Source organism: Hypomesus nipponensis, chromosome 16, assembly GCF_054491055.1.
Source record: "Hypomesus nipponensis isolate SF chromosome 16, ASM5449105v1, whole genome shotgun sequence".
Taxonomy (NCBI): Eukaryota; Metazoa; Chordata; class Actinopteri; order Osmeriformes; family Osmeridae; genus Hypomesus; species Hypomesus nipponensis.
In genome coordinates, this window is record NC_140376.1 from 4,869,761 (window position 1) to 4,897,389 (window position 27,629).

The following is a 27,629-nucleotide window of genomic DNA, read 5'->3' on the forward strand; positions in this document are numbered from 1 at the left end:
GTTTTACAAACCACGTGCAGATTATTGAATGTATATCTGTAATCATACAAACAAGAGAAACACTGGTAAGCAGCCTATCATAGTATTTTACAATATATAGCTCCGGGACAAACACACCTACATTTATAGTGTAATCCGATCGATTGGACATTTCTGTCGGTGTCTGTTCACTATTACAGTCACAATGTTGTTTAAAGTGTGTTTAGACGATGGTAGTAGAGAGTGCGATACACACGCTTTTATTTGCTAAAAAGGATAATCTTCACAGGATTTCTGAAGGGAAGGGGGGCAGGTTGATGGCATCTTCTCTGAGGTTTAGTCGGAGTTAAAAAAATAAATTAAAAAAACGTAGGCTTGTTATGTCTTTCAGACTTGTCATGATGTCTTCTTTGGAAGTTGCAAAGCAGGCCCACACTGACAAACCCAACCAGTCAAGTGTAGAGACTGTCAACACTGCAACCCGTTTCCAGACACCGCAGCAGACCTCATGTTTGACCAAGAGAAGCAGAGCGAAGATGGACAACAGCCAACCAAAGAGGAGAAAGACAGACTGTGGAAATGGCAGAGACCTTCCGCTGGAGGGAAGGCGGGGGGTTGCGCGCTCTCTCCGAGACCTGTCTGCACGACTACCCCGCATCTCGCTAAAGAGACTGCTGGAGGTTGAGAACACGCTGGTGCACGGAGAGGAGCGGCTCGGGCCTAAGTCCCCGATAACCCCCTCCTCCCCTGCTGCCTCACAATTAATGTGTCAGGGCTGTGAAATAGGGGGGCCTGCAAGTGGACCTAATCTCAGCTTTCTGCCTCAAATTGACAAATGGCTGGTTGTAGCCATACAAGCTGCCGACTCCTACTACCAGCAGAGAAAATACGGCGTGGCTGCCAGTCGCCTCACCGCCGCTCTGGAGGTACTTGATATTTAAATTAAATCTGGACGTGCATAGTCCTTCTTTATGTATTTATATATTTATATATTATTCCTTATTCACCCAGTAAACCAATAGATTCCATCATTATTTATTGTTTCTCCACCCCCTCTTTTGTTCAGAACTTGTGATGAATGTTTTAGCAGCTACCCCAACAACCCCAAGCGGTATAACATACATTTAAAAAAAGATCTTGTTGTACACATGACACATTTACATTGAATCAAAAATATGACACACATTCTAATATAGCCATTACATTTTTGCCTATACAAGCCCCTATGTTTAATATATATATTTTAAATTATAAGTCACCATTGTCACATAGTTGTCACTACTAACCCTTGTCTACTACCTTTACATTATTGTCACTAGTTGGTAGACAAGGGGTTAAAAAGTGTTTGTTTGCAATTTTTCATAATATTGTTGTTCACAGCACAAAGGTTCTGTCTCATTAGGTGTGTTCGACTTCATGCGGCGGCGGCGCCGACGCCAGCCGGCTATAGTCGGCTGCCTTGAAGCTGAAAATGCCATTGGCTGCTTCAAGTCAGCCGGGCTGCAGGCAATGCCAGCGCTGCATGAAGTCGAACGCACCCATTGACTACAGTGGAGATTATTGCTAGGGCATGGTCACATGGTGCTTCGCAGAGGGCACCCCTCAATGAACATGTGCTGTAGCTTATGAAAGTCATCAAGATAGAAGATAACATTCGTCTGTTTCTGAATGGTCTGACTGTATTGATCTGTTATCTTCGTCTGTATGTGTCTCTCTTTCCTCCCTCTTCTCATTCGTATATCTCTCTCCATGTCCCTGTCTGTCTTTCTCTTCCCATCTCTCTCTCCATCTCTCCCCACCCAGCTGTGCTCCAAAGGGGCCGCCCTGGTGGACCAGCTGCATGCCGACCACGAGGACATCAGCCGTCTGGTCAGCTACCTGGAGGCCAGGCTGGTGGTGTGCTACCTGAAGCTGAAGAGGCCAGAGCTGGCCCTCAACCATGCACACAGGTGAGGGGGCTGGGTGGTAGAGGGGCTGGGGCAGTGAGAGAGGCGGGTGTCGGAGGAGATGAGTGGTGGTGCTGTGGCGACGAGGCGGGGGAGGCGGGTGGGGGTATGGGAGGGTCGAGGGTGTCAACATTCGGTCGAGTATGTCTATCTCTGCTGGCTCATTAGTCCCTTCAAGCAGAGATATCCTGTATACCTTTGTTTTCTTTTTTTAACCAGGGAGGATTTTTGACATACATTATACATGTGTTGTCTGTGTATACATGGGCGCATGCGTGTTTACGGCGGGAGTCTAGGGGAGGGAGGGGAGGGGAGGAGGGGAGTGGGGGAGAAGGAGGAGGGGGGGGGGGGGAGTGGAGGAGGGGAGTGGGGGAGAAGGAGGAGGGGGGGGGGGGTGGAGGAGGGGGGAGGGAGGGGAGGGTCTCGGCTTTGAGTCCTTAGAGGGAGCTTCGATCAAAGACAGCCATGCGCATTCCGCTTCTAAATGGATTTAGCATATATCAGTTTGTTTGGCGGGTGGGCAGGGACCTGACAAACAACCTGGCTGATGTGACAGAGGAGAGGGTTGGGCTTGTGTTGGCAGCTCTGTTTTCCTGATGCTTGTTTTAGAGTTTCAGGGCGCCTTGCATGCACATGAGCGTGCACCTGTCTCATATCTCCTGGTGGTAAACCCCACCTCTCTCTCTCTCTCTCTCTCTCTCTCTCTCTCTCTCTCTCTCTCTCTCTCTCTCTCTCTCTGTCTTGTAACACTCTCTCTTTCTCTTCTGCTCTTGTCAAAACCAGCCCGTCTCTTTGAGTTTGTCATCTACAAACGGTTATTTTGAGACCCCCGTTGTCTCCTTCAGACTGGGAACACAAAGTTTCTGTTCCGCTCAGGGAATCTGACTCTGCCTCTTGTTTAAAACCAGATTTGCACCCCTCATTTTTCTTCCCCCTGAATGCAAGTTTGTTGTACACTGACATACGGCGTGAGAAATAGTCTGTGTTTGGTTGGTCTGTGTTCTTCAGGCTCGGGTGCAGATCAAACATTTGTTCTTTAGCTGTAAATAAACCCAGGAATAGGGACCAAGCTTTCTGACTTGAGTTTTTTGACAAATGACTTAGTTCTTCCTCTTCTTCCTCTACTTCTACTTTTCCTTTGAAAGCCTAGAGGAGGAAAGAGGAGGAACCCACAAATGCATCAACGGCTGCATTTCCATTTGTAGGAAAAGTTTAAGTGGAACCATTAAGGAGGAGGAACTATAGCTTTTAAATGTGCTTATCCAACCTGATGCCAGACGTTTAGTTAAGGCCCCAGACGAATGGCTGTAATTATCTTGGGTGGGGGTGGGTGCTGAAGGAGGGGAGGGGTGTTCCTAAGCCAACCCCTCACTCAGGTAATGGTTCCCATTTAAAAACGAAATTGGGCCATAAACAAGTTTAGTGGAAGAAGTTGGGTGTCTTCAATGAAAAATATGAATGGGAGTAATAAAAACTAAACTAATGCGTGAAACCTATGAATAGATTTCAAGTGAATCGCCTTTTTGTACTTGTAATATTCTGATCCTAATAAAGATGACAGGGTCGTCGCAGCTCAGATCCACCCTCTCCAGATGGAGGTTTTGACCCACTTAGAAAAGTGAATAATGACGTACCAGTATCTGAGCTGGTTGGGAGGTTATTAGCGAGTAGACTGTCTTTACCATGCCAGATGTAAATGCCTCGTCATTGGGATTTCTCTCAGAGAACAAGGGAGGGAGAGACAGCAATGGTGAAGGGGTGTTGGAGTTGGTGTGTGTGAGGGCAGCTGCAGAGGAAAGAAAAACACTTTTATTTTCAAGATATGTTTTATGTTCTCCAGACCTCGGCATAGCCTCAGCTTATGTTATTCAGGCATTCTTAAGGTCCTTACAGGCTAGCTACAGCAAATTACCTTGTTCCATCCAACTTCTGCAAGGAATTTAATGGACGCAAGTCTGCCTGGCATTGGTAAGAATAGGTATTGTTTTAGTGGCATGCAATAGAAAGATCAATGGATGGCCTTATTGTACTTCTGGCTCTCGCCTTCTTTCTCAAATTTCACTTTATCTCTGTCGCGTCGAACTTTCTCTGTTCTCTCTTTCTGTTTCTTTCTCATTTCTATCTCTGCCTAGCTCGACCAGGAGATTTTTCTTCACCGGATGAGGTGTGTCCATCCGTCGGCATGTGGCTCATGGAAGCCAGTTGAGGCGTTCGGCATGCAGCCACGCTCTCTGTGGAGTGGGCTTTGGGCCGTGGGCCTGGGCCCTCGTGACGAGCGACTGTCGACGCCAAACCCCATTCAGACTCTGTAGCAGACGAGACTAACTACGCTAAAAGGATGCTTTAGTAGGGTAATGGGCCTTGTGTTTGATAGCTGTGAATTATTCAAGCGACGGTGAAATGTGTTGGGGATGCAGCCGGAATGGGGGCAAAGCAAGAACGGTGTTGGGAAAACAAAGGCACGCGTAGGAGCATACACAAACACACACACACACACACAGTCGACCCCCACACTGATCCAGGGGAAAAAACAAGCCGCCACTCTCGCCCTCTCTCTCTCTCCCTGAAGTAGGCTCCTGTGCACCAAAGACATTACACGAAGTTGGCAGCTAGACTTTCTCACATCATTCCCCCCCCGCCCCCCCTCCCCTCCCCCCCTCCCTCCCTCCTGCTTTTTAAAAGCAGGCCCCATCAAGGGAGACGGGAGGGAGGGAGGGAGGGAGGGAGGGAGGGAGGGAGGGAGGGAGGGAGGGAGGGAGGGAGGGAGGGAGGGAGGGAGGGAGGGAGGGAGGGAGGGAGGGAGGGAGGGAGGGAGGGAGGGAGGGAGGGAGGGATGCAGAAGGGGGGAGGAGGAGGAGAAGGGGGAGGCTTGGACGGCCGCCTGGATGTCTCGTCCTCGTGTCACTCCACATGTCGGGGGGGTGAAGAGCTCCGCCCCTCACACAGCTCGTCTGCATCGCGTCTGACGGCTCCTCGGGTGGCTCCTCTCTCCGGTTCCGTTTCTTAGCCCGCGGGAAACGTGCTCTGGTGCGCCCCCAGACGCTCAGAAAATGCTCAATACTTTCACGGCGCCGTATTTGATCCAGGTAATGACTGCCTCGTTTCGTTCGGCGCAAACGATCGCCTCGGAAACGGAACTGAGATCACGTCTACGTCTAATGTGCAGTTATATATCTGATGCTCTCTCTCTCTCTCTCTCTCTCTCTCTCTCTCTCTCTCTCTCTCTCTCTCTCTCTCTCTCTCTCTCTCTCTCTCTCTCTCTCTCTCTCTCTCTCTCTCTGTCTCTCTCTGTTTCTGTCTCTCTCTCTGTCTCTCTCTCTGTGTCTCTCTCTGTCTCTCTCTCTGTCTCTGTCTCTCTTTCTATCTCTCTCTCTCTGTGTGTCCCCCCATATTCATCAGTTCTTCTGATGACCTCATAAATCTCCAGAGATAGTCTGCCATATGAAAGGCCCAGCTCAAAGCTACCTCTGTGGTGGTGAGGTAAAGCTTCCATCCTCATCTGTTACTCTGTCCCACACGCCAGCAGTGTTGTTCCTCACGCACACACACACGCACACGCTTGTAAGAGGCCCATAACGTCCATGACTTTTATCCTGCAGCTGTTTTAGCAGAGCCTGTTTTGGGCTAGGAGTTCCCCCTGGGCCACCGTCACACACACACTGTAACATCCTCAACCCAGACAGGAACCAGCAAAGAAGGGTTAGTTCCATCACTGGGATTCACCTATCTCTCTCTCTCTCTCTCTCTCTCTCTCTCTCTCTCTCTCTCTCTCCCTCTCCCTCTCCCTCTCTCTCTCCCTCTCTCTCTCTCTCTCTCTCTCTCTCTCTCTCTCTCTCTCTCTCTCTCTCTCTCTCCCTCTCCCTCTCCCTCTCCCTCTCCCTCTCTCTCTCTCTCTCTCTCTCTCTCTCTCTCTCTCTCTCTCTCTCTCTCTCTCTCTCTCTCTCTCTCTCTCTCTCTCCCTCTCTCTCTCTCTCTCTCTCTCTCTCTCTCTCTCTCTCTCTCTCTCTCTCCCTCTCTCTCTCTCTCTCTCTCTCTCCCTCTCCCTCTCTCTCTCTCTCTCTCTCTCTCTCTCTCTCTCTCTCTCTCTCTCTCTCTCTCTCTCTCTGCCTCTCTCTCTCTCTCTCTCTCTCTCTCTCTCATTCTCTGTCCTCCCCCCCCTGCCCCCCTCTCCTCAGGAGCGTCCACCTGAACCCAGCCCACTTCCGAAACCACCTGCGACAGGCCGCCGCGCTCCGCCTGCTGGGTGAACCGTGTGCCGCAGCCAGGTACGAGTCCACCGCCAGGGGAGGAAACGTTGGAGTCGACCATTACTGTGTGCGTGTGTGTGTGTGTTTGTGTGTGTCAGACAGGCGGGCTGGCAGGCAGACGGATCGAGAGCTAATTAGGGATGATGGTTTGTGTATGTGTGTGTGTGTACGTGTGTGTGTGTGTACGTGTGTGTGTGTACGTGTGTGTGTGTGTGTGTTGGACTCGGATGTCATCATAACCCACACTGAGTGCATCAGTCTGTCCCTCCAGGAGAGAAACATAGGGTCACAGAGACACATAAATAGTCTAACTGCTCGATGGAGTACGAGTGGTGACTGGAGGACAATTAGACAGGTAATTATCCCCCCCCCTGTAATGCTGCCATAAGCCAGATAGTGTGAGCCATAGAGGTCCGCACATGTTGTTAATGTACCATTTGCACCCAAATGGCCTGGCTATTAACTGTATGACTGACTGTCTACCTGACTGCCCGCCCGCCCGCCCGCCTGTCGGCTGTCTGTAGGTCTGTCTGGCTGTCAGTGCCACAGTATTTTCTTCTTTATTGGATCTCGAGGTTGGGGAGTGTAGCAGTTGCGATTTATTTAGTTGCTGTCGCTTTCACATCATCGTTTCTTGTCTCTGTTGAAGTCCTGCCGAGAAGATTCACTGGCCAGTTATTCCCTCGATAGCTCTCTCCGTATTTCTCTTTCTCTCTCTCTTTTTTTCTACCCCTCTACATCCCACACACTCTGCCTCCCCCCCCCCCCTCCTCCTCCACCATCCACCGTTTTTTCTGTAATGTCTCGGGGCTCAATTAGATCAGAATTGGAAGGCCTGCCTACTGATCAGAAAGGAGAGGCTCTCTGCGTTGTGGAGGACAGGAGTCTGGCCGTCCGCGTCATCGCTCAGCCAGGATTAGATAAACGCTCTGCAGCAAGGTCACCGGCCCCTCCCCCACCACCCAGCGGTCGGAGCGACCCCCGCCTGGCACCACGCCTGATGCGGACAGAGGGAGCCGGAGGAGTGGGCGGGGGTGAGAGGGGTTGGGGGGAGGAGGGGGGTGGGTGGGGCGGGGGGGCAGAGTGGAGGGGTTTGGAGAAAGAGGGCCTCCAGGGGAAGGGAGAGAAGGGCAGAGGAGAGGAGCGGGGCAACGAGGGAGAGGAGGAGGATGAGGTCGGACAAGGGGGGTAGGAGACGAGGTGAAGGTGGGTGGAGGGGAGGGGAGAGGGGGGCGAGGGGGGGGACCTCGGATGGAGCTCTGCGGCTCTGCCGGACCGACTTCAGACTGCTCCGTTCCCCTTCGGCAGGTCAGCTGCTGCTGACGCGACTGCATCCATCCCTCCATCTGTACCTCCGACCATCCCCAACACTTCCAATTCTTCCCTCCGTCAGCATGTTCCCTCCCCCCCCTCCGAATCAACCCACATTAGGCCAACGGAGGGATGGCGGCTGTCAAGGCCATGCAGATGCATTCTGGGATACCCAAAGCCATTCGCTTTAGAATTTAGTGAAATACGTCCTACCAAACTGTGCCTTGAACAGTGTTTACTGCAGATCAAAGGCCTCCCGACAGAAAAATGTCCCCGTTCTGGATGTTTACATTAGAATATTACATTTGATCATGTTACCGTTTAATAATGATGATATTTCTACAGTAGTCTGGGCTCCTACAGCCATTGATGTTCTGTAGATTTGACTAAAAAGGCTGTATCAGAGCTAATTACATGGTTAGGAGGATGCACGCTGCTTCGGTTGAGCTGGCAATTAGGCAACGTCACTTTGGTTTGAATATTCTTTCATTCAAACGGAAAAGTATGGGGTTTTCAACACGGGGAACTGCGTTGTCAATATTAGCGGAGCGCGTTTGAAATCCCTCTTTTGTTCCCTGCACAAATCCAATGTGTTTTTCCCGCTCTCTGCTCGGCGCCCGAGGAGCCTGCCCTGGAATATCAGGCTTTGTAATTTCCTCTGACATCTGGTGCACTTTCCATCATCAGACAGTCATCTGCAGACACGTACATTAGGGGTTGCCACCCCTGAGATTGAATGGAGAATGTTTATTTGACCGCAGTGACAGCTCCGGTGTCAGAGAGAAATCTGTCGTGGTGATTCTCTCTGTCTCTCTCTCTCTCTCTTTCTGCCCTTCTATCTAAGAAAATCTTTTAGAGTTATTATCAGTTTCTTGGAGCCCACTTGGAGAGCAATGACAGGCTTTTAGGGGGTCATGTTTTCTGGAATGCGTTACAATCTGGTAATGTGCTTTGTGTGAAACGTATAGCTTTGAGGTTCCAGTAAGGTGTTCTGACCTAGTGTTGTAGACCGTCTTACTGCTTGTTGACTACTGTAGACTAGTATCGTCATACATAACTGTAGACTTAGAGACTACTGTCGACTTGTAGATACATAAATGTAGATGTGTAGGTAACTACTGGAGTCGACTCAAGACAACTATAGACTACTCGTTGGAGCTCATATTAGCTGCCATCGTCTGATCTCCAGCCTCGAACAATTATGTGATGCGGTCCGCTGGAGAGAGATACGTGTGTGTGTGTGTGTGTGTGTGCGCGTGCTCGAGTGCACAGTGTGCCAACAGTTTTGAGTGCAGCCTCCAGCAGAGTCCTGTGGTGACAGAATGCCTCATGCCATCACTTGACTCCCCAACATGTGGTGATGGATGGACTAATGGGTGGTTTGTAACACTTACTCCCTGTTCTACCGTACAGGAGTCAACACGCTGTCTGGGACTGGCTGTCATGTGAGGCCAGCAGCAGACCAAGTCTCTCTCACACACACACACACACACACACACAATATATAGGAAATCACAACCCCTCCCTCACTCCTCCTTCTAAAGTTGTTCAGAGACTCCCTCTCCCCCCTCTCTCATCCATCACCCTCCTTTTGTTTCTCCTCTGCTGCCAAAATAGTGTGTCACGTCACACAGTTTCAACACGCTGCCCCCATGGTGGGCCATAACCTCCCCCCCACACACACACACACACACTCACACACACACACACACACACCCGCCTCGCCCGCCCATCACAGTGCCAGACCGGACTGTCGGTGTGTTTATTGTCTTGGTTTGAGCTCAGGCAGCAAGTCCCTCTTCACTTCAAGAGTTCTTGGCTGACCTGAGCTAGAGGCCCTGGCCCTCTGAGTTTTGGCAGTTTGGTTTGAGCTTCCCCTGTAGACCGTATCCTGTCATCCCCTCTGCCGTGACATACCTTGCGGTTCCATCACACCGACAAACAACCCATAACTGTTATATTACCCCCCCCCCCCCCCCCCCCTCTCTCTCTCTCTTTTTCTCCTACCCTTGCCCCCCTCACTTGTGTGATGTTCACAGTTGTCAGGTAGTTTGCGAATGCACACGCTGGCTTGTTCAGGGCCACATAGGCAAGTGTAGCGGGAGGGAGGGAACAAACGAGAGGACGCATCGCGATCGCTTTCTCTCTGTCTCTATCCCTGCCTCCCTCTTCCTCTCTCTCCCTCTTTCTCTCTGTCTCTATCCCTGCCTCCCTCTTCCTCTCTCGCCCTCTATCTCTGTGCCTGTGTCTCCCTCCCTCCTTCCCTCTCAGGTAATAGAGTTATTGATCAGGCAGCTCCTCCTTCAGTCTGCCGCTGTGAAGAGGGGGATTAAGTGGAGCATCTTCATTATTGGCAGCCTCTGTTTATACCCTCCTATCCATGTGTGTTTGTCTTTGTGTCTGCTCGGGTGTGTGCGTGGCCTTGTGTGTGTGTGTGTACACGTGGGTTTATGTAGCTGCATATGTAGATGGGTTCCTGTGTGTGTGTGTGTGTGTGTGTGTGTGTCTGAAGTGAAGCAGTGCTCTATCTTTGCTTGCTCGTTATGATGCGGTGACTTGGAAAATGGTAGATTGTGGAGAGAGATCATGATGGCGATTCTGTGTGTGTGTGTGTGTGTGTGTTTGTCATGATGACAATAACAATGATTGAACACGATAGCCATTGGCTGAACGGCAGTTACCCTGCGGTGTCATTGCACATCAGTCGTTCATTGGATCTGCATTTGGAACTGACAATTCACATCGGAGTTCTTGTCAGATGCAGAGAGAAGACTAGATGAAGGCCCGGCCCATCACTGTTCCCTGTCTGTGGAACATCTATTGAGTTTGGACCAGTCTATCATCGGGTCATGCAATGTGTCTCTGGAGAGGAGGTCTCCTACACACACAGACCTTGTGGACACAGACACACACACACACACACTCGATATTCCCTTTTCTCACACACACATTTAGTGTACTGTAATAGCCCACGTACAGAGAGAGACACACACACACACACACTGTCCCTCGGAGCTGCTATCGGTATAGTGGTGTCAGAGGAACCGATCAGAGCCAATTAAATGTGATTATCATCCTGTGATGTCAGTGCTGCGACAGCGCCTTGTCAACCCTCTCCGCCATGATGGATAGAGCTGTCTGTGCAAGGCAGTGGGGCGTGTTTGTGTGTGTGTGAGTGGGATGTGTGTGTGTGGAGGGGCCAGGGGGAGGGGGGGGGGTTGGGATAGGAGTCTGGTTGGAATCTGGCAAGTAGTGTATCTAGTGGATATCAAGACAGGCCATGATCTGCATCCAACACAGCAGCCTCTGAACCTCTGCCAGTTCCCTCCGGACTCTGTAGCGTCTAACGAACCTTTTTTCTGTCTTTTATTTGTGACTCTACACTAACTGATCGCTGTTCTTGAAATCCACTTTGGAGAAGTCAGTCAGGTGTAAGGAGTGCCATGGTGATCATGGCACTTGTCTGTATAAGGGGTCAACATTGTTGAACAGTAATAACAGGTCTGTCATGATGACTTCATGTGTTCCCACAGACAGGAGAAGGTATTTCCGTGCTTTATATGAGGAAAATATGCATCTTGGACATTGAAGGATTATCAACGCCCCCTGTGTTCCGGTGGCTGTGTGCCCGTCAGTGGCAGTTTGTGCTGTTTGTATTGCCTGGGAGGCCTCCTCAGTCTTGACACATGTTGTGTCAGGACGAATCAAAGGACCGCAGGCCTGACATGTAGGGCAAACACACATACGCACGCATGCATGCACACTCGCCCCCATCACACGCCCTCCCTCCCGAGCCACACGTTCACTATCAGCCCCCCCCCCCTCTTCCCGGCAGCCCCCCCCCCCCCCCCCCCCCCCCCCCCCCAGGTATTGAGCGTAAATGGGGCGTGTTCAGATCAGACCCTTAAGGGTGCTCTTTCATAAACAAACAATACCTGCCCTTGTGAGATCAGTTAAGTGGCAGCAGTGGCTCCAGCCCCAGCCCCAGGTCCAGGCCCATGAGGTCAGAAAGGGAAGAGAGAAGCGGGGGGTGTGACTGTAGGGATGGCAGTGTGTGGCTGTTCATTTTCTGGGTTCAACAGAGATTCATTCTGACACGGCGACAGCATCACAACATGGGAACCCCTGGGGCTTCTGTCTCCGTCTGTCTGTCTGTCTCTGTCTGTCTCTGTCTGTCTGTCTCTGTCTGTCTGTCTCCATCTGTCTGTCTGTCTCTGTCTGTCTGTCTCCGTCTGTCTGTCTGTCTCTGTCTGTCTCCGTCTGTCTGTCTGTCTCTGTCTGTCTGTCTCCATCTGTCTGTCTCTGTCTGTCTGTCTCCGTCTGTCTGTCTCTGTCTGTCTGTCTCCATCTGTCTGTATGTCTGTCTCTGTCTGTCTGTCTCCGTCTGTCTGTCTCTGTCTGTCTGTCTCCATCTGTCTGTCTGTCTCTGTCTGTCTGTCTCCGTCTGTCTCTGTCTGTCTGTCTCCGTCTGTCTGTCTCTGTCTGTCTGTCTCCATCTGTCTGTCTGTCTGTCTCTGTCTGTCTCCGTCTGTCTGTCTGTCTCTGTCTGTCTCCATCTGTCTGTCTGTCTCTGTCTGTCTCCGTCTGTCTGTCTCTGTCTGTCTGTCTCCGTCTGTCTGTCTCTGTCTGTCTGTCTCCATCTGTCTGTCTGTCTGTCTCTGTCTGTCTGTCTCCGTCTGTCTGTCTGTCTCTGTCTGTCTGTCTGTCTCCATCTGTCTGTCTGTCTCTGTCTGTCTGTCTCCGTCTGTCTTTCTCTGTCTGTCTGTCTCCGTCTGTCTGTCTCTGTCTGTCTGTCTCCTCGCAACACAAGCTTCTGTTATGGCACCTTTGTTCAGATAGTGCACCAGATAAGGTCTGTTTGTGAGCGTGCACTAAGCCCTGACTCCTATTATGTCTCTGAGAATTGAAGAGATGTTGCGTTCTGTTGTGTTTTGTCCTGTCCTGTCTGGTTCTTTATTGAGCTTTTTCCAGACAGTAGGGTCATGGCTGACTGTGTTGTAGCTGCTGTGTGTGTGTATGTGTGTGTGTGTGTGTGTGCAGGTTTCATCCAAGCTGTCTGGAATGTGTTGATGTCTGTCTCTACTGAGTCCATCCACCCTCTCTCACTCTCTCTTACTCTCTCTTACTCTCTTTCTACCCAATTTCCTTTCTTCCCTCTGTCCTCCTCATCTCTGTCCCTCCCTCCCTTTCTCACCTCTATCCTCACCTCTCTCCCTCTCACCTCTACCTCCCTCTCTCACCTCTCTCCTCAACTCTCCCTCTCACCTCTACCTCATCTCTCACCTCCCTCTCTCACCTCTCTCCCTCACATCCCTCCCCCTCACCTCCCTCCCTCTCTCACCTCTCTCCTCACCTCCCTCCCTCTCACCTCTACCTCACTCTCTCACCTCCCTCTCTCACCTCTCTCCTCACCTCCCTCTCTCACCTGTCTCCTTACCTTCCTCCCTCCTCACTTCCCTCCCTCTCTCCTTCTCTCCCCTCTCTCCTCACCTCTCTTCTCACCTCCCTCTCTCCTCACCTCTCTTCTCACCTCCCTCTCTCCCTCACCTCTCTCCTCAGCTCCCTCACGTCTCTTCCCTCTCTCCTCACCTCCCTTTGTCCCTCACCTCTCTCCTTACCTCCCTCCCTCTCTCCCTCCATCACCTCTATCCTTGCCAACTCTCCTCCTAACACCTTGAGTGACAGATATTTGACTCATGTCTGTGTGTGTGTGTTTTGGTGTGCACGTGTGTGTGTGTGCATGCATGCGCGTGTCTGTCAACAGGAGCGCCATGATTGCTGACTGGCTGTACTGTCTGTCCGGCGGAAGCGAGCGCCACCTCAGCAAACTCATCAAACTCTATTGGCAGGTGAGAACGGATGGGCGCCCTGGCACGCCGGGGAGAGGGAGGGGGCGGCCACGCCGGCCAATCAGAAGCACTCCTCGCCGTCACCTGAACGATTATTGGCTAAAAGACTGCCTACCATGGAACTCGGAAGCATATCAATCAGGGGTGATGAACGCCAGGGAGACCTAAACAGTTTATAATAGACAACCGTTAAGGATGTGTGTGCGTACGTGTGTGGGTGGGGGGAGGGGCGAGGGGGGGGGGGCGGGCTTTGACCTTAACACTTGTCAGGCTGAGGTCACTGCCCGCATCATTGTGTGGGCTGTTTCTGTATTTGAATGCAGTGTGTGTGTGTGTGTGTGTGTGTGTGTGTGTGTGTGTGTGTGTGTGTGTGTGTGTGTGTGTGTGTGTGTGTACGTGTCTGTATGGATGCTGTGTGTGTTTGGATCGTGATTTCAAGTTTTAATTGGCATTATTTAATGGTAAATCCAGGCTCTTTTTGCCCCTAGTGGTAAAAAACTTTAGAATGAATATGGCACTTGATTTGACTTATCACAGGGAGGGGGTTGTGTGATAATGATAAATGGCCATGTTCATGGATCAGTTTGAGTATTTGAGACAGCCCCCCAAAAACAACCACAACCTTTCCCCGGAAAGCAAAGTGTGGTGATTCTTTAAGAGGAGAGCAATGTCTGCTGAAAGTTAGCAAGGTTACCGAGAAGTGCTCGGACTTACGGCACACTCCCCACCCACCCACCCACCCACCCACCATGGAAACCAGGCAAGGCATCGAGTTTGCATTCAGAGGACAACATGAAGGCTTTGCGGTGGGTTCTTTAAGTGGGTCTGTTCCCTCCATCTGCATCCAAGCCTCGATTTGCATTCGCTTGATGTGAGATGAGTGGGAGATAGCAGCTTTTAGTGTACAGCACATCAAGCACCTTCTGTTTCTGTTCACTGCCATCCCATGCGAGTTCAAGCGTGTGTTTGTTTGTGTGTGTGTGTGTGTTTGCGTGTGTGTTTGTGTGTGTGTTTGCGTGCGGGCGTTGGTGCACGGCGCGTGTGTGTCTTTGTGCTTGCATTTATTTATCCTGACAGGCGTTTTAAGAAATTGTGCCATTTTATCCATCCGCCTCAAAAACCTCTCCTCTGGGTCTCTTTGTGAGAGAGACCCAGATTCTGCAAAACAACTCTACACACACACACAAACACACACACACACACCACCTTACCCCTGGTGTCTCCGCCTGCAGGCCATGTTGGAGGAGGCGATCACCTTGGAGGAGGGCGTGTCTGTCATGTTTAGTCCTGCTCCTTGCTTTGGGGAAGCTCTCGGCGACGTCATTGCCAAGGCAGAGGAAGAGTTCAGGAAGAGGCACCCCACCTTCACTGAGTACCTGTACACAGGTAACACACACACACACTATACCTGTACACAGGTAACACACACACACTATACCTGTACACAGGTAACACACACACACTATACCTGTACACAGGTAACACACACACATTATACCTGTACACAGGTAACACACACACACTATACCTCTACACAGGTAACACACACACACTATACCTGTACATAACACACACACATTCTCTTAGCTCTTTCTATGAACCAGGCAGACTCCCAGGTGAGTTCAAAAACACTACCCGCCCCCCCACCCCCCCCCCCCACCCCAGCTGAATGCTTGTCATCCCAGCTCCCAGGTTTCCCGAAGGCATTGTCCTCGTCTGCGTGCGTGTCTATGGCCGTGTGCGTGCCCAGAATGAATGTAAAAACGTCGTGGCAAATGGTTGGAAAACTTTTACTCGGTTGGCCTACGTGCTCCCCACATCAATTCATTGCTCTTCCACGTGTGCGAGGATTCCACTGATGAACAAGCGCCCAGACTGGGAGGACGCTAGGCTCAGGGTGTCCTGGGGCTGGCGGAGGGCAGAGGAGAGTGGAGAGGAGAGGAAAGAGGGAATTGTAGATGGGGAAGTGGAGGAGTGAAGCGATCTGTGTGAATCTCCCAAGGCTTGGACCAGGGCCTTGCTCTCCCCCTCATCAAGTGCAGGAGGAGAGAGGGCGGAAGGAGGAGTGGAGAGTCTCCCAGGAGCGTGGTTTGTGCTGGTCCTGACCCCTCTCCATCCTGCTGTCCTCCAGCCAGATGTGCTAACGAGGGTTGTAGGAGAAGGGGAGGGGGACTGGAGGGTGAGGGCCAGGGGGGAGGGCACTGCCTTCTGAGGGGGGGGGGGGGGGTCATCGGTAATACTTCCCACACACGCACATCTTACACACTTCATTGATGTCCACCCTCACTCTTATGTGTGCTGAACTGGAGCTATACCCTGTTGAATCTAAATGAAGCCCACCCTTTCCCCTGACGCCCCCACCGCCCTTCTCCAGACCCCAGCGGAGACCATGTCCTCCCCCAGACCAGAGACTGGAACTTGGGTTTGACTCCCAGCCCGTCTCCCTCGACCCAGCCCCAGACATCCTCCCCCGCGGGTTCATCCTCCCAGCCCCAGGCCTTCCTCCTCACCCTGGGCTTCAGGAGGAGGGAGGAAGGGGTCTTCCTGGAGAAGCTCCAGACCAGAAGCTGGCCCTCCTTCACAGGTGAGGAGACGGATGCCTGCTTCCGCCCACCTGGAGACCTGTCTCACTCTCACCCTCTTTCTGTCTTTCTGTCTTTCTCTATCTTCCCTGTGTCTCTGTGTCTAACTCGCGTGCACATTTGACAGAGTTCTCCTTCCGGCTAGCCAGCTCATCATGTGAATGATCCAGTGTTGATGGTTCATTTATTTGGATGATTAATTGGACTGTCTGCCTACCTACTCACCTATCTGTCTGCTCTCCTACCTGCTTGCCCGTCTGCCCATCTGTCTGTCTGTCGGCCCGTCTGTCTGTCTGTCCTTTGCAGGCCCTATCTCACGCTTGTTCACTGGGGTCGGGTGCTCTAGTCCTGGGCCGTGTTTTGTTCTGTTCTGTGTGTGTGTGCTTGTCAGTCGAGGCTCGCCATGTTGATGTGTGTGTGTGTGTGTGTGTGTGAAGGAGCACCGCAGGGGTCGTGGCGCCCCGGGGAGGTGGAGAGGTCATGTGACATGCTCCGGAGGAGGGTTCTCCCCATCCTGGATCTGATCAACAGCACCAAGCTGACTGTGGGTACAGTAGAGACTCCCCCCAAACACACACACACTGTATGACTATGTTTAGCTTGTGTTCTGCTCCTCTCTCTTGCCAACCGTCTCTGGAGGAGGGGATCCCTCTCTGAATTGCTCCTCCCAAGGTTTCTTCCATTTTTTCTCCCGTTGGGAGTTTTTCCTTGTCTTCCTTGAGGGTTTAGGTTGGTTGAGGGGCAGTTCTATGGGCGTATGTGAAGCCCTCTGTGACATGCTTGCGTGTAAAAAGGGCTATACAAATACATTTGATTTGATTTTGATTTGACACACACACACCGGTCAGTAGAGACTCCCCCCAAACACAGTATAGGGTTACACACACACACGCCCTCTCACAGGACCAAAGCCAGGGCGTCTGAAGTATAAACGGTGCCACTTAAAGGCCGAAGACGACTGATTGCCACGGTGTCTCGGTGAAACAGCACACCTCTCTCGCTAGAAACAGCACACCTCTCTCGCTAAGGAGTCATCTGCGAGGCCTGTCTGTGAGAGGGCTGTGCTGAGAGGGGGAGGGGGGTGTAGGGATGGCTAGTGTACTGTCCACCAGCATGGTCAGGATTGGCTTCAACGGAGGTTTGATTGAAACATTAACATCAAACTGAAAACCAGCCATTTGTGGACAGGGGATGACTTAACGGCACGGGACGTGCAGCGTTTTCAGCTCCAGCGTCAGTGGGACAGACAGAAAGAGGCTTGTGGCCCTGGAAACCCTGCTGATTGTTGTTGCTCAGCTCCAATGTAGCATGGAAGGGGTAGGAGAGGAGGGTAAGAGAATAATTCGATGAAATATTCATAGGGAGGGAAAACAAGTGTTGTGAAGTAAATGGGGAGGAAGAGCGGGGCGGTGGGAGGGGGCGGGCGGTGTGTATGTGTGTGTTTTTTCTCCTTGGAATCTTGAAACTAAAGAGTACAGGTCAGCTAGCATAGATAAACAACCCTGACACCTCAGCCACTGCACAAACACACACACTTACACATGCACACACGCACACACTTGCACACAGCAGTGGGTGACTCGGAAGATTGATGCATGCTATAGGATATGTATCTGTAATAAAAAGACCATAACTTGGATGAACGACAGAGGAGGATAATTGCAGGACAAATCCTCCATCCCCCCTCCACCGCTGTCCATCTCCTCCGCCTCTCCTCTCTGCCTCTCTGCCTCTTCGCTCTCCTCTCTGCCTCTCCTCTCTGCCTCTCCTTTCTGCCTCTCCTCTCTGCCTCTCTGCCTCTTCGCTCTCCTCTCTGCCTCTCTGCCTCTTCGCTCTCCTCTCTGCCTCTCCTCTTTGCCTCTCCTCTCTGCCTCTCCTCTCTGTCTCTCCTCTCTGTCTCTCCTCTCTGCCTCTCCTCTCTGCCTCTCCTCTCTACCTTTCTGCCTCTCTGCCTCTCCACTTTCTCTCTGGAGGAAAAGGAGTGTCAGAAGTAGAGCGTCTGACCAAGGGCCTGGTTTTAGAGGCCAGTGACCTCAGCAGGGGCTGAAATCACTCCAGGGACTGGAGGAGGAGGAGGAGGGTGGGGGGGGGTGAGGCAGCCTTGAGGGAGGCGATAAAGAGAGAATGGTGGGGGGGTGGTGTCTAGCTGAAAAAGGAGAAAGAATCTCAATTTTTCAACATGATTTCCAGCTCTTTGTTAGAGGCTGGAAGGATGGGGGATTGTGTGTGTGTGTGTGTGTGTGGGGGGGGGGGGGGGGGGGGGGGTTGAAAGGGGCTTGATAAAAGAGTGTGTGGGGGGAAGGGGGGGGGGGGGGGAGACACTTTGTCGTGTTCCAGCGGCTGCTGAGAGAAACCCACTGGGAGACACAGCAGAGCCAGGGCTGCCGGAGCTTCCACACCCTCGCACCTGGAACCTGCTCACCCCCACCAGCAGGAAGTGCTCTGAACCTCAGCTGAACTCTGAGTGCGATTGGTCGGTTGACTCTGAGTGCGATTGGTCGGTTGTTTGTGTGAAGCAGGAAGTGCGTGGTGAAGATGATGATGTTGATGTTGATGGTGGAAGTGGTGGTGATGATGATGATGATGATGTGATAGAGATGCCAAAGTGGACACAAACGAAGATGTCAGTGCACAATGGAAATTAAAGATGTTGTCTTTAGTGATCCCGATCAGAGTGTGCGGGTGTGTGTGTGTGCGTGTGCGTGTGTGAATGTGTAGTAGCGTGTGCTTACATGCATGGACATGACAGTTTATTCTTGGTCCTAACATGGATGTGTTTTGTGCTGAGTCATTAGGCAGGTTTCTTTCCCGGGTCAGGGGTCATAGAGAGGCTCCAGTATGCTGACTTCCTGGGCCAGCTGCAGCGCGGCCGGGAGAGGACCGTCGCCCTCCAGCAGGTGCTGGCAGAGCTCAGCGTCGCCCCCTACCTGCAGGAGGTCAACGAAACCGACGCCAAGCTGGTGAGCAATGATCTGCTGTACTTGAGGACGATATATCAGTGCCCTAGTTGAAATATGCTGTGTTACTACAAAGCTGGATGCAGTTAAAGTACCATTCTATAGTGGCTAAAACATTCTGTGTTGTTCTTCATTTCATGAGGTATCCCTCGTACTAATGCTAAAATGGTCTGAAATGTGTATTGTGATGAGATTACGTTGTTCTGGGGAAGGGTGTTTGTGCATGGAGGTTTCTGTACTATTGTGTGTGTGTTAAAAAAATGAAGAGTGACAGGCGTGTGTGTTTGTTAAAGAGACAGAGAGAGCGAGAGAGAGAGAGAGAGAGAGAGAGAGAGAGAGAGATGTTTGTGTGTTTGTCTCCTGGGCCATGGTGTTATTGAAGAGCACTTTAACAGCATAGAACACAGGCAAGAGAACGAGGCTAGCTTGTTTTAATAAAGTCTTAAATTATGCACACCAATAAGCAAGGCTTTGTTTTGAATATTTATGAGGTGGAGGAAATCAGCAAGGCAAAAGGCCCTTTCATATATGGGAGTGTTTGTGTGTGCTAGCATGCGTGAGTGCTGCAGCGTGCGTGCATGTGAAATGTGTACAGTTGGTTTTATACAGAAAGTGGAAGATAGAAAAGATTAAAGGCATAACTGCACGAGGGAGGTGTAAAAAAAAAAAAAAAGGAGAGAGAAAGAGAGAGAGAGAGAGAGAGAGAGAGAGAGAGAGAGAGAGAGAGAGAGAGAGAGAGAGAGAGAGAGAGAGAGAGAGAGAGAGAGAGAGAGAGAGAGAGAGAGAGAGAGAGAGAGAGAGAGAGAGAGAGAGAGAGAGAGAGAGAGAGAGAGAGAGAGAGAGAGAGAGAGAGAGAGAGAGAGAGAGAGAGAGAGAGAGAGAGAGAGAGAGAGAGAGAGAGAGAGAGAGAGAGAGAGAGAGAGAGAGAGAGAGAGAGAGAGAGAGAGAGACAGAGAGAGAGAGAGAGAGAGAGAGAAAGAGAGAGAGAGAGAGAGAGAGAGAGAGAGAGAGAGAGAGAGAGAGAGAGAGAGAGAGAGAGAGAGAGAAGAGAGAGAGAGAGAGAGAGAGTGAGAAAGAGAGCAGGGGTAGGCTCATTTGGGAGACCAGAGTGTGCTGCAGCTCTATAATTGCCTCTTTACCAGATTAGTGCCGCACAGTGGTGAGATTAAGCCAGATCAATGCAATGGGATTGGCTGGGATTCTACCACCAAATCTAGCGTGAATTAGAGCCAGGAGAGAAGGGGGGGGGGGGGGGGGGGCTTCTAATTAGTCTGACACAAATAGATACTTCCTGGAATGATGGGTTCGATGTTACTCTGAGGGATGTTGATGATGATTGTACTCGTCTAAATTCTATTTTAATGTTTTGTATAATAACACTAACAAAAGGACTACACTGCTCTCCATTATGTTGTGTGCTGCTGCAGCATTGCCAACACTGGCTGAGAGGTTTGGTTCGTGGTTTAGCGTGTAGCCAGCGGCTAACGTGGCTAACTTGCCGCTCTAAGTCCAGTCAGCATCTTCATTGGATATTTGTTTGTTCTTCTGTCCTGTTAGCTATTAGCAAGCTTTGTAGCTTGTCTCTTTTCTGTCCTTGGTTAGCGAGCAAGCTTTTTTACCATGTTTCTCGTCTCTCAGCGGTCAGCTAGTCTGGTAGAGTATAAGATTCAATATGTAAGACTTACTCTGGACCTGGACTCGGCCAGGGTGGAAAAATAAAATTTGTACTCAGACTCTCAGGAGACTTAATAATTCACCTCAACCCAAAGCTGCACAGCTCTATGAAAAGCTCCTGGAGAAAAAAAAGCACTTGTGCTTTTTGAAGAAAGGATAAAAGGTAGTTTTTCAACCCAGATCCAGGCTGGGTTGCTATCCCTGTATGACTCTCTGTGTGTGTGTGTTTGTGTGTGTGTTTGTTATGTATGACTGTGTGGAGGCGTGTGTGCAAGTGTGGGGGGGCTTGTGTATGTGTTTGTTAGATGTGTGTGGGGGGTGTGAGGGTGTGCGGGGGCTGGGTCTCACTCTCCTGCCACCCCAGCCAGCCTGGCTGTCTGCAGATGAATGAGCTGTGGAGTGCTGCTCCATGTATATGAGCTTTCTCCCACACACCCTGATGGATAGGTGCTGTTTGTCAATTTGTCCACATTGTCCCCCTTCACTCCTTCGTTCTGCCCGCCTTTCTCTCCATTTATCGGTGTCTCTCCTCCTCTCCCTCTCTTCCTCTCCTCCTCTCTCCCTGTCATTCTCTCTCTCCTCCTCTCTCCCTCCCTCCCTCCCTCTGCTCCTCTCTCCCTCCCTCTCCCTCCCTCTCTCTCTCTCTCTGTCTCTTTCTCTCTCTTTATCACTCTCTCTCTGTCTCTGTCTCTCTCAAACACACATCTCCCCTTTTTGGTAAAAGCCTGGCTGTCTTTCTCCTCCCTTCAAACACAGCACACACGAACAAGACAGGCACTCATGGTGTGAGGAATGAGGTATAAAAATCATCGTCCGACAAATGATTTTTTAATTGGCTTTAAAAGTCTGTTTTAACTGGAAACTTTCGGCGCATGCATGTGGATGAGGTGTGTGGAGGTGTGTGAATGTGAGAGAGGGGGAGAGAGGGAGATAGAGAGAGAGAACAGCGTGTCTGATTATCTTTATCTGGGCCCCACAGCTGCAGGCGTTAATGGCTGACACAACAGACACCCTTGAAGGAAGGCGGACATGCCGGGAACGTGTGTGGAATAAAATGCAAAAGGTAAATAAAGACAAAGGGAAAAGAACATGCCTGTTGGAGAGGAAGGTGAGGAGAAAGGATAGAAATACACACAGATACAGACACCAGTGGACCAGGTCCCTACCAGATGTGGTGGGTGGGGAACTACCCCTCTGGTAGTTACTGGTCCTGGTCCTGGTCCTGGTCCTGGTCCTGGTCCTGGTCCTGGTCCTGGTCCTGGTCCTGGTCCTGATCCTGATCCTGGTCCTGGTCCTGGTCCTGGTCCTGGTCCTGGTCCTGGTCCTGGTCCTGGTCCTGGTCCTGGTCCTAGTCCTGGTCCTGATCCTGATCCTGATCCTGGTCCTGGTCCTGGTCCTGGTCCTGGTCCTGGTCCTGGTCCTGGTCCTAGTCCTAGTCCTAGTCCTGGTCCTGGTCTGGTTAGTCTGCACTAGCTTTCAGCTACTCCACTTTTATTCAAGCCATTGCTCTAATGAGGGTAATAAGTGGTAATTTCACTAGAACTGTACCATGGGCCAGTATGGTTGATCTATTATCCAGACAAGCCATTTTAACTTAATTTTACAGAAGAACAAAGAGTGGGCAGTTCATAATAATTTGACATTTTGCTTGATGTCGTAGGGATTTTTTATTTCTGCGAACTCTGAATGTTGATGAACGCTGAGCTTTTCCACTGTCGTGTGTGTGAGAATTCCGAGTCTATGACCCACTTCACTTAGGTTTAATGTGCCAGATTTTGCTTCAACTCGAAGGGGGATAATTATGGAGCTTGTCTGGACTATAGAAAGTGTGCCAGTTCAGTCATGATCTGAAACTGGAAGAGACTATATTATGGATGCTGTCTACAGTGTACTGACCCTCCTTTAGGTGGAGTCCCCCCATCTGCAATGTGTAGGCCCTTTAGAATCGCTAATACAGCTTTATCTCACATAGATGAATTCACCCAGTTTAGAGGAATACCACCAGAAACCTTTGGGCTGCATAGCCCACATACACACACACACTGAATCTCACTCGATAAACACGTCCAGAATCCATTATCGGCGTCTCCTCCTTTTTTTGTCTTGTCTGAGCGTGCCAAAAGACTTTCTTCTCCAAGATAGCATCTTCAAGAGTTTACAGTACTATTGTTTTGCTTCCTTTCCCTCATATAGACTTTTAAATGCTTTTACAGTTTACTCAAGATTGCCATATACGGCAAGGTGCACAGTGGTTAAGACGTTTTTGTTGGGGGGGGGGGGGGGGGTTGGGGGGGGCGGTGGGGGAGAGGAGTTGGCTGTGGGGGAGGGGGGTGGGCAGGGATGGGCAGTCGCTGAGTCATTATAAGTCATTGCCGGCCCCTCGTTGTAAATTCCATTAGCCTACATAAAAATAACTGCACTTTTCCTCTCCTCCCTACTCCTCCTTCCTCTCCTCCCCTGAATCCGGCAGCCAGCATCAAACGCTTTCCGCCCCATAAAATATCCAGAAGGATCGCTCTCTCCCTCCCTCTTCATCCAGAGCTGGGCACTCAGACTGGCTCTGATGGGCCATATCCAACACACACACATCTCAACACACACACACACACACATCCCAACACACACACACATATCTCACACACCCAGACCCATCTCACCACACACCCATCCCCAACACACACACATCTCAACACACACACACACACACATCCCAACACTCACACACACACACACCCACACACATATCTCACACACTCAGACCCATCTCACCACACACCCATCCCCAACACACACACACATCTCAACACACACACACACACATCCCAACACTCACACACACACACACACACACACACACACACATATGTCACACACTCAGACCCATCTGACCACACACCCATCCCCAACACACACACACATCTCAACACACACACATATCTCACACACCCAGACCCATCTCACCACACACCCATCCCCAACACACACACACATCTCAACACATACACACACACATCTCAACACATACACACACACATCCCAACACTCACACACACATATCTCACACACCCAGACCCATCTCACCACACACCCATCCCCAACACACACACATCTCAACACATACACACACACATCCCAACACTCACACACACACACACACACATATCTCACACACCCAGACCCATCTCACCACACACCCATCCCCAACACACACACATCTCAACACATACACACACACATCCCCAACACAAACACATCTCAACACATACACACCAACATAAAAAAACATGCCTGTGTCTCACCTGGTGGTTTCCCCTCAGATTTATCTCACAATTTAGTCACTAAATGTTGTCCAACGCCCAGATATCCCTCCTCACCCCTTCACTGTGTTTCTCTGTCGCCGTGGTGATAAGGGGCTGGCATGTTGGATTGACATATTTGACGGGTGTCAGCCATCTCAAAGACTGCCGTATGCCACTGTCTGGTGTAGATGTGGCCTATGCAGACTACACACCCGCACACACACACTAGGCTGGTAATCCCCTTCTGCCCCCTCTCACTGTCACTCCTCATTGGCAGTCCTGTTTTCCAGCCCATCTCCCCACCCTCATCCCTCTGTTCATCTCCATCTCCCCACCCTCATCCCTCTGTTCATCTCCCATCTCCCCACCCTCATCCCTCTGTTCATCTCCATCTCCCCACCCTCATCCCTCTGTTCATCTCCCATCTCCCCACCCTCATCCCTCTGTTCATCTCCATCTCCCCACCCTCATCCCTCTGTTCATCTCCCATCTCCCCACCCTCATCCCTCTGTTCATCTCCATCTCCCCACCCTCATCCCTCTGTTCATCTCCATCTCCCCACCCTCATCCCTCTGTTCATCTCCCATCTCCCCACCCTCATCCCTCTGTTCATCTCCATCTCCCCACCCTCATCCCTCTGTTCATCTCCCATCTCCCCACCCTCATCCCTCTGTTCATCTCCATCTCCCCACCCTCATCCCTCTGTTCATCTCCCATCTCCCCACCCTCATCCCTCTGTTCATCTCCATCTCCCCACCCTCATCCCTCTGTTCATCTCCCATCTCCCCACCCTCATCCCTCTGTTCATCTCCATCTCCCCACCCTCATCCCTCTGTTCATCTCCATCTCCCCACCCTCATCCCTCTGTTCATCTCCATCTCCCCACCCTCATCCCTCTGTTCATCTCCCATCTCCCCACCCTCATCCCTCTGTTCATCTCCATCTCCCCACCCTCATCCCTCTGTTCATCTCCCATCTCCCATCTCCCCACCCTCATCCCTCTGTTCATCTCCCATCTCCCCACCCTCATCCCTCTGTTCATCTCCCATCTCCCCACCCTCATCCCTCTGTTCATCTCCATCTCCCCACCCTCATCCCTCTGTTCATCTCCATCTCCCCACCCTCATCCCTCTGTTCATCTCCATCTCGCCACCCTCATCCCTCTGTTCATCTCCCATCTCCCCACCCTCATCCCTCTGTTCATCTCCCATCTCCCCACCCTCATCCCTCTGTTCATCTCCATCTCCCCACCCTCATCCCTCTGTTCATCTCCATCTCCCCACCCTCATCCCTCTGTTCATCTCCCATCTCCCCACCCTCATCCCTCTGTTCATCTCCCATCTCCCCACCCTCATCCCTCTGTTCATCTCCATCTCCCCACCCTCATCCCTCTGTTCATCTCCATCTCCCCACCCTCATCCCTCTGTTCATCTCCATCTCCCCACCCTCATCCCTCTGTTCATCTCCATCTCCCCACCCTCATCCCTCTGTTCATCTCCATCTCCCCACCCTCATCCCTCTGTTCATCTCCATCTCCCCACCCTCATCCCTCTGTTCATCTCCATCTCCCCACCCTCATCCCTCTGTTCATCTCCATCTCCCCACCCTCATCCCTCTGTTCATCTCCATCTCCCCACCCTCATCCCTCTGTTCATCTCCATCTCCCCACCCTCATCCCTCTGTTCATCTCCATCTCCCCACCCTCATCCCTCTGTTCATCTCCATCTCGCCACATCTCTCTGAGTTCTCCCCTACTTTCTCCCCTCCAGTGCAGATGGGCTTATCTCAGTGCAGTCCCTCATTATACAGTCCCTTTTATCATTCATTTCACTCCCTCCCTCTTTGTCCGTCTCCACTCTCCATCTCACGCCTCCCTCTCTCTATCTCTCTCCTCTCTCTCTCCTCCCTCTCTCCTCTCTCTCTCCTCCCTCTCCCTTCTCTCTCCTCTCTCTCTCCTCCCTCTCCCTTCTCTTTCCTCTCTCTCCTCCCTCTCTTCATCTCTCTCCTCCCTCTCTTTCCTCTCTCCCTACTCTCTCCTCTCTCTCTCTCCTCCCTCTCCCTTCTCTCTCCTCTCTCTCTCCTCCCTCTCCCTTCTCTTTCCTCTCTCTCTCTCCTCCCTCTCTTCATCTCTCTCCTCCCTCTCTTTCCTCTCTCCTCCCTCTCTCTCTCTCTCTCCTCTCTCTCTCTCCTCCCTTGCTCCATCTCTCTCCTCTCTCCTCCCTCTCTCCATCTCTCTCCTCTCTCCTCCCTCTCTCTCTTCTCTCTCCTCTCTCTCTCCTCCCTCTCTCTCCTCTCTCCTCCCTCTCTCCATCTCTCTCCTCTCTCCTCCCTCTCTCCATCTCTCTCTCTTTCCTCCCTCTCTCCCTTCTCTTGCCTTTTCCCTCGGCTGTGAGAGTGGGGCCTGGCAGCACAGTAAATTCCCAAGCCAAAGCCTTCACCTCGCAAATGAATAAGAGGGGGGGTGCAGGCCAAACCCTAGGTAATTACATCCCTGGTATGGGGGGGGGGGGGAAAGGTGGACGTGGACGTGGGAGGGGGAGTGGGGGGGTGGAGGCTTTGCGCTCAGCAGCCAATCAGTCACCAGGGGCTTCTCTTTGGGGTTGGGCCGCGCACAGCACATCGGTCTGCACTGTCGGCCTGTACGGGTCACTTCCTGTTTAGCTGTGTCGTACGTGGGCTCTACGCTCGTGTGTCGAAAGCATGATCAGCTGGATATTGTATAGCATGTGTTCAAGTGGGCCAGTCAAAGGATCTGAGAGAGAGGTGTGTGTGTGTGTGTTCAGGTGGGTCAGCTGGAGGACTTGGTGAGGCAGCTGGCAGAGACCTTCCGGAGGAACAAGGCTCTGAAGGCCGAAAGGAAGCAGAAGGCCCCCACTTCCTCCAGGAGGAAGCACCAACGGAAAGGAGGGCCCCTAAAGGACACAAATGTGGCCAATGAGAAGGACCCAGGCTGCGTCGAAGACCCCCCCACCAACTCCCCTCCCAGTGAAAATGTTATTTTAGAAGCCACACTTCCTGCGGGCCCGGATGACGAGGCCTCTGCTGTTGAACGTCCCCCTGCTCTCTCTGGTACCCCAGAGTTGGGTCTACCAGCCTTGTGATCAGAACCAGAACCTGGACGTCCCACAGACCAAAGACCTGATGGTCAGATTACCGTAGACAGCTCAGTGAAAGGAACCCCCCCCCATCCACCTCCCCACAATGTCCCCTATCTCTCTCTCTCTCTCTCTCTCTCTCTCTCTCTCTCTCTCTCTCTCTCTCTCTCTCTCTGTCTCTGTCTCTCTCTCTCGCTCTTTCTCTCTCTCTCGCTCTCTCTCTCGCTCTCTCTCTCGCCCTCTCTCTCTCTCGCTCTCTGTCTCTCTCTCTCTGTGTGTGTGTCTTCTCTCTCTTCAACGCTCTCTCTCCCTCTTGCCTCTCCTCCCATCCCTCATCTCATCCTGGCCACAGGTCTCGTCCCCCACCATTACTCCAGAAATGGCAGAAATAAATGGACTCTGCAGCCTTGCTCCCCTCTTCCTGATTTAGGGCTTCTCCTCCAGCACCCCAGCTTGTTTACTCCTTAGATACACTACTGTCACACACACACACACACACTTTCTCTCCCTTGCGTTCTCTCCCTTTCTTCCTTCTCTCTCTCTCTCTCTCTCCTTCTCTCTCTCCTTCTCTCTCTCTCCCCTGCACTCTCTCCCTTTCTTCCTCTCTGTATGTCTCTATCTCTCTCTCTCTCTCTCTCTCTCTGCAGTCTCTCTTATCGCTTTTATTTTTTATGCTCATTTGCACTTGTT

General features: G+C 51.5%; 1 protein-coding gene across 2 annotated transcripts; it reads left to right on the forward strand.

Moving 5' to 3' along the window:
- On the forward strand, positions 1-27,059 carry LOC146254464 (spermatogenesis-associated protein 16-like). 2 transcript variants are annotated; one of them, XM_084675424.1, is made up of 11 exons: positions 1-65; positions 353-905; positions 1,783-1,928; positions 6,101-6,190; positions 13,248-13,332; positions 14,565-14,718; positions 15,707-15,916; positions 16,352-16,458; positions 18,710-18,874; positions 21,525-21,608; positions 26,628-27,059. In XM_084675424.1, exons 2-11 carry the CDS (start codon positions 360-362, stop codon positions 26,943-26,945), a joined length of 1,905 nt encoding a protein of 634 aa, XP_084531550.1. In that variant the 5' UTR covers positions 1-65; positions 353-359; the 3' UTR covers positions 26,946-27,059. The 2 variants fall into 2 exon arrangements, with proteins under 2 accessions (XP_084531550.1, XP_084531551.1); XM_084675425.1 differs by having other exon boundaries at positions 3-65; positions 371-905.
- Positions 27,060-27,629: the final 570 nt, after the last annotated feature.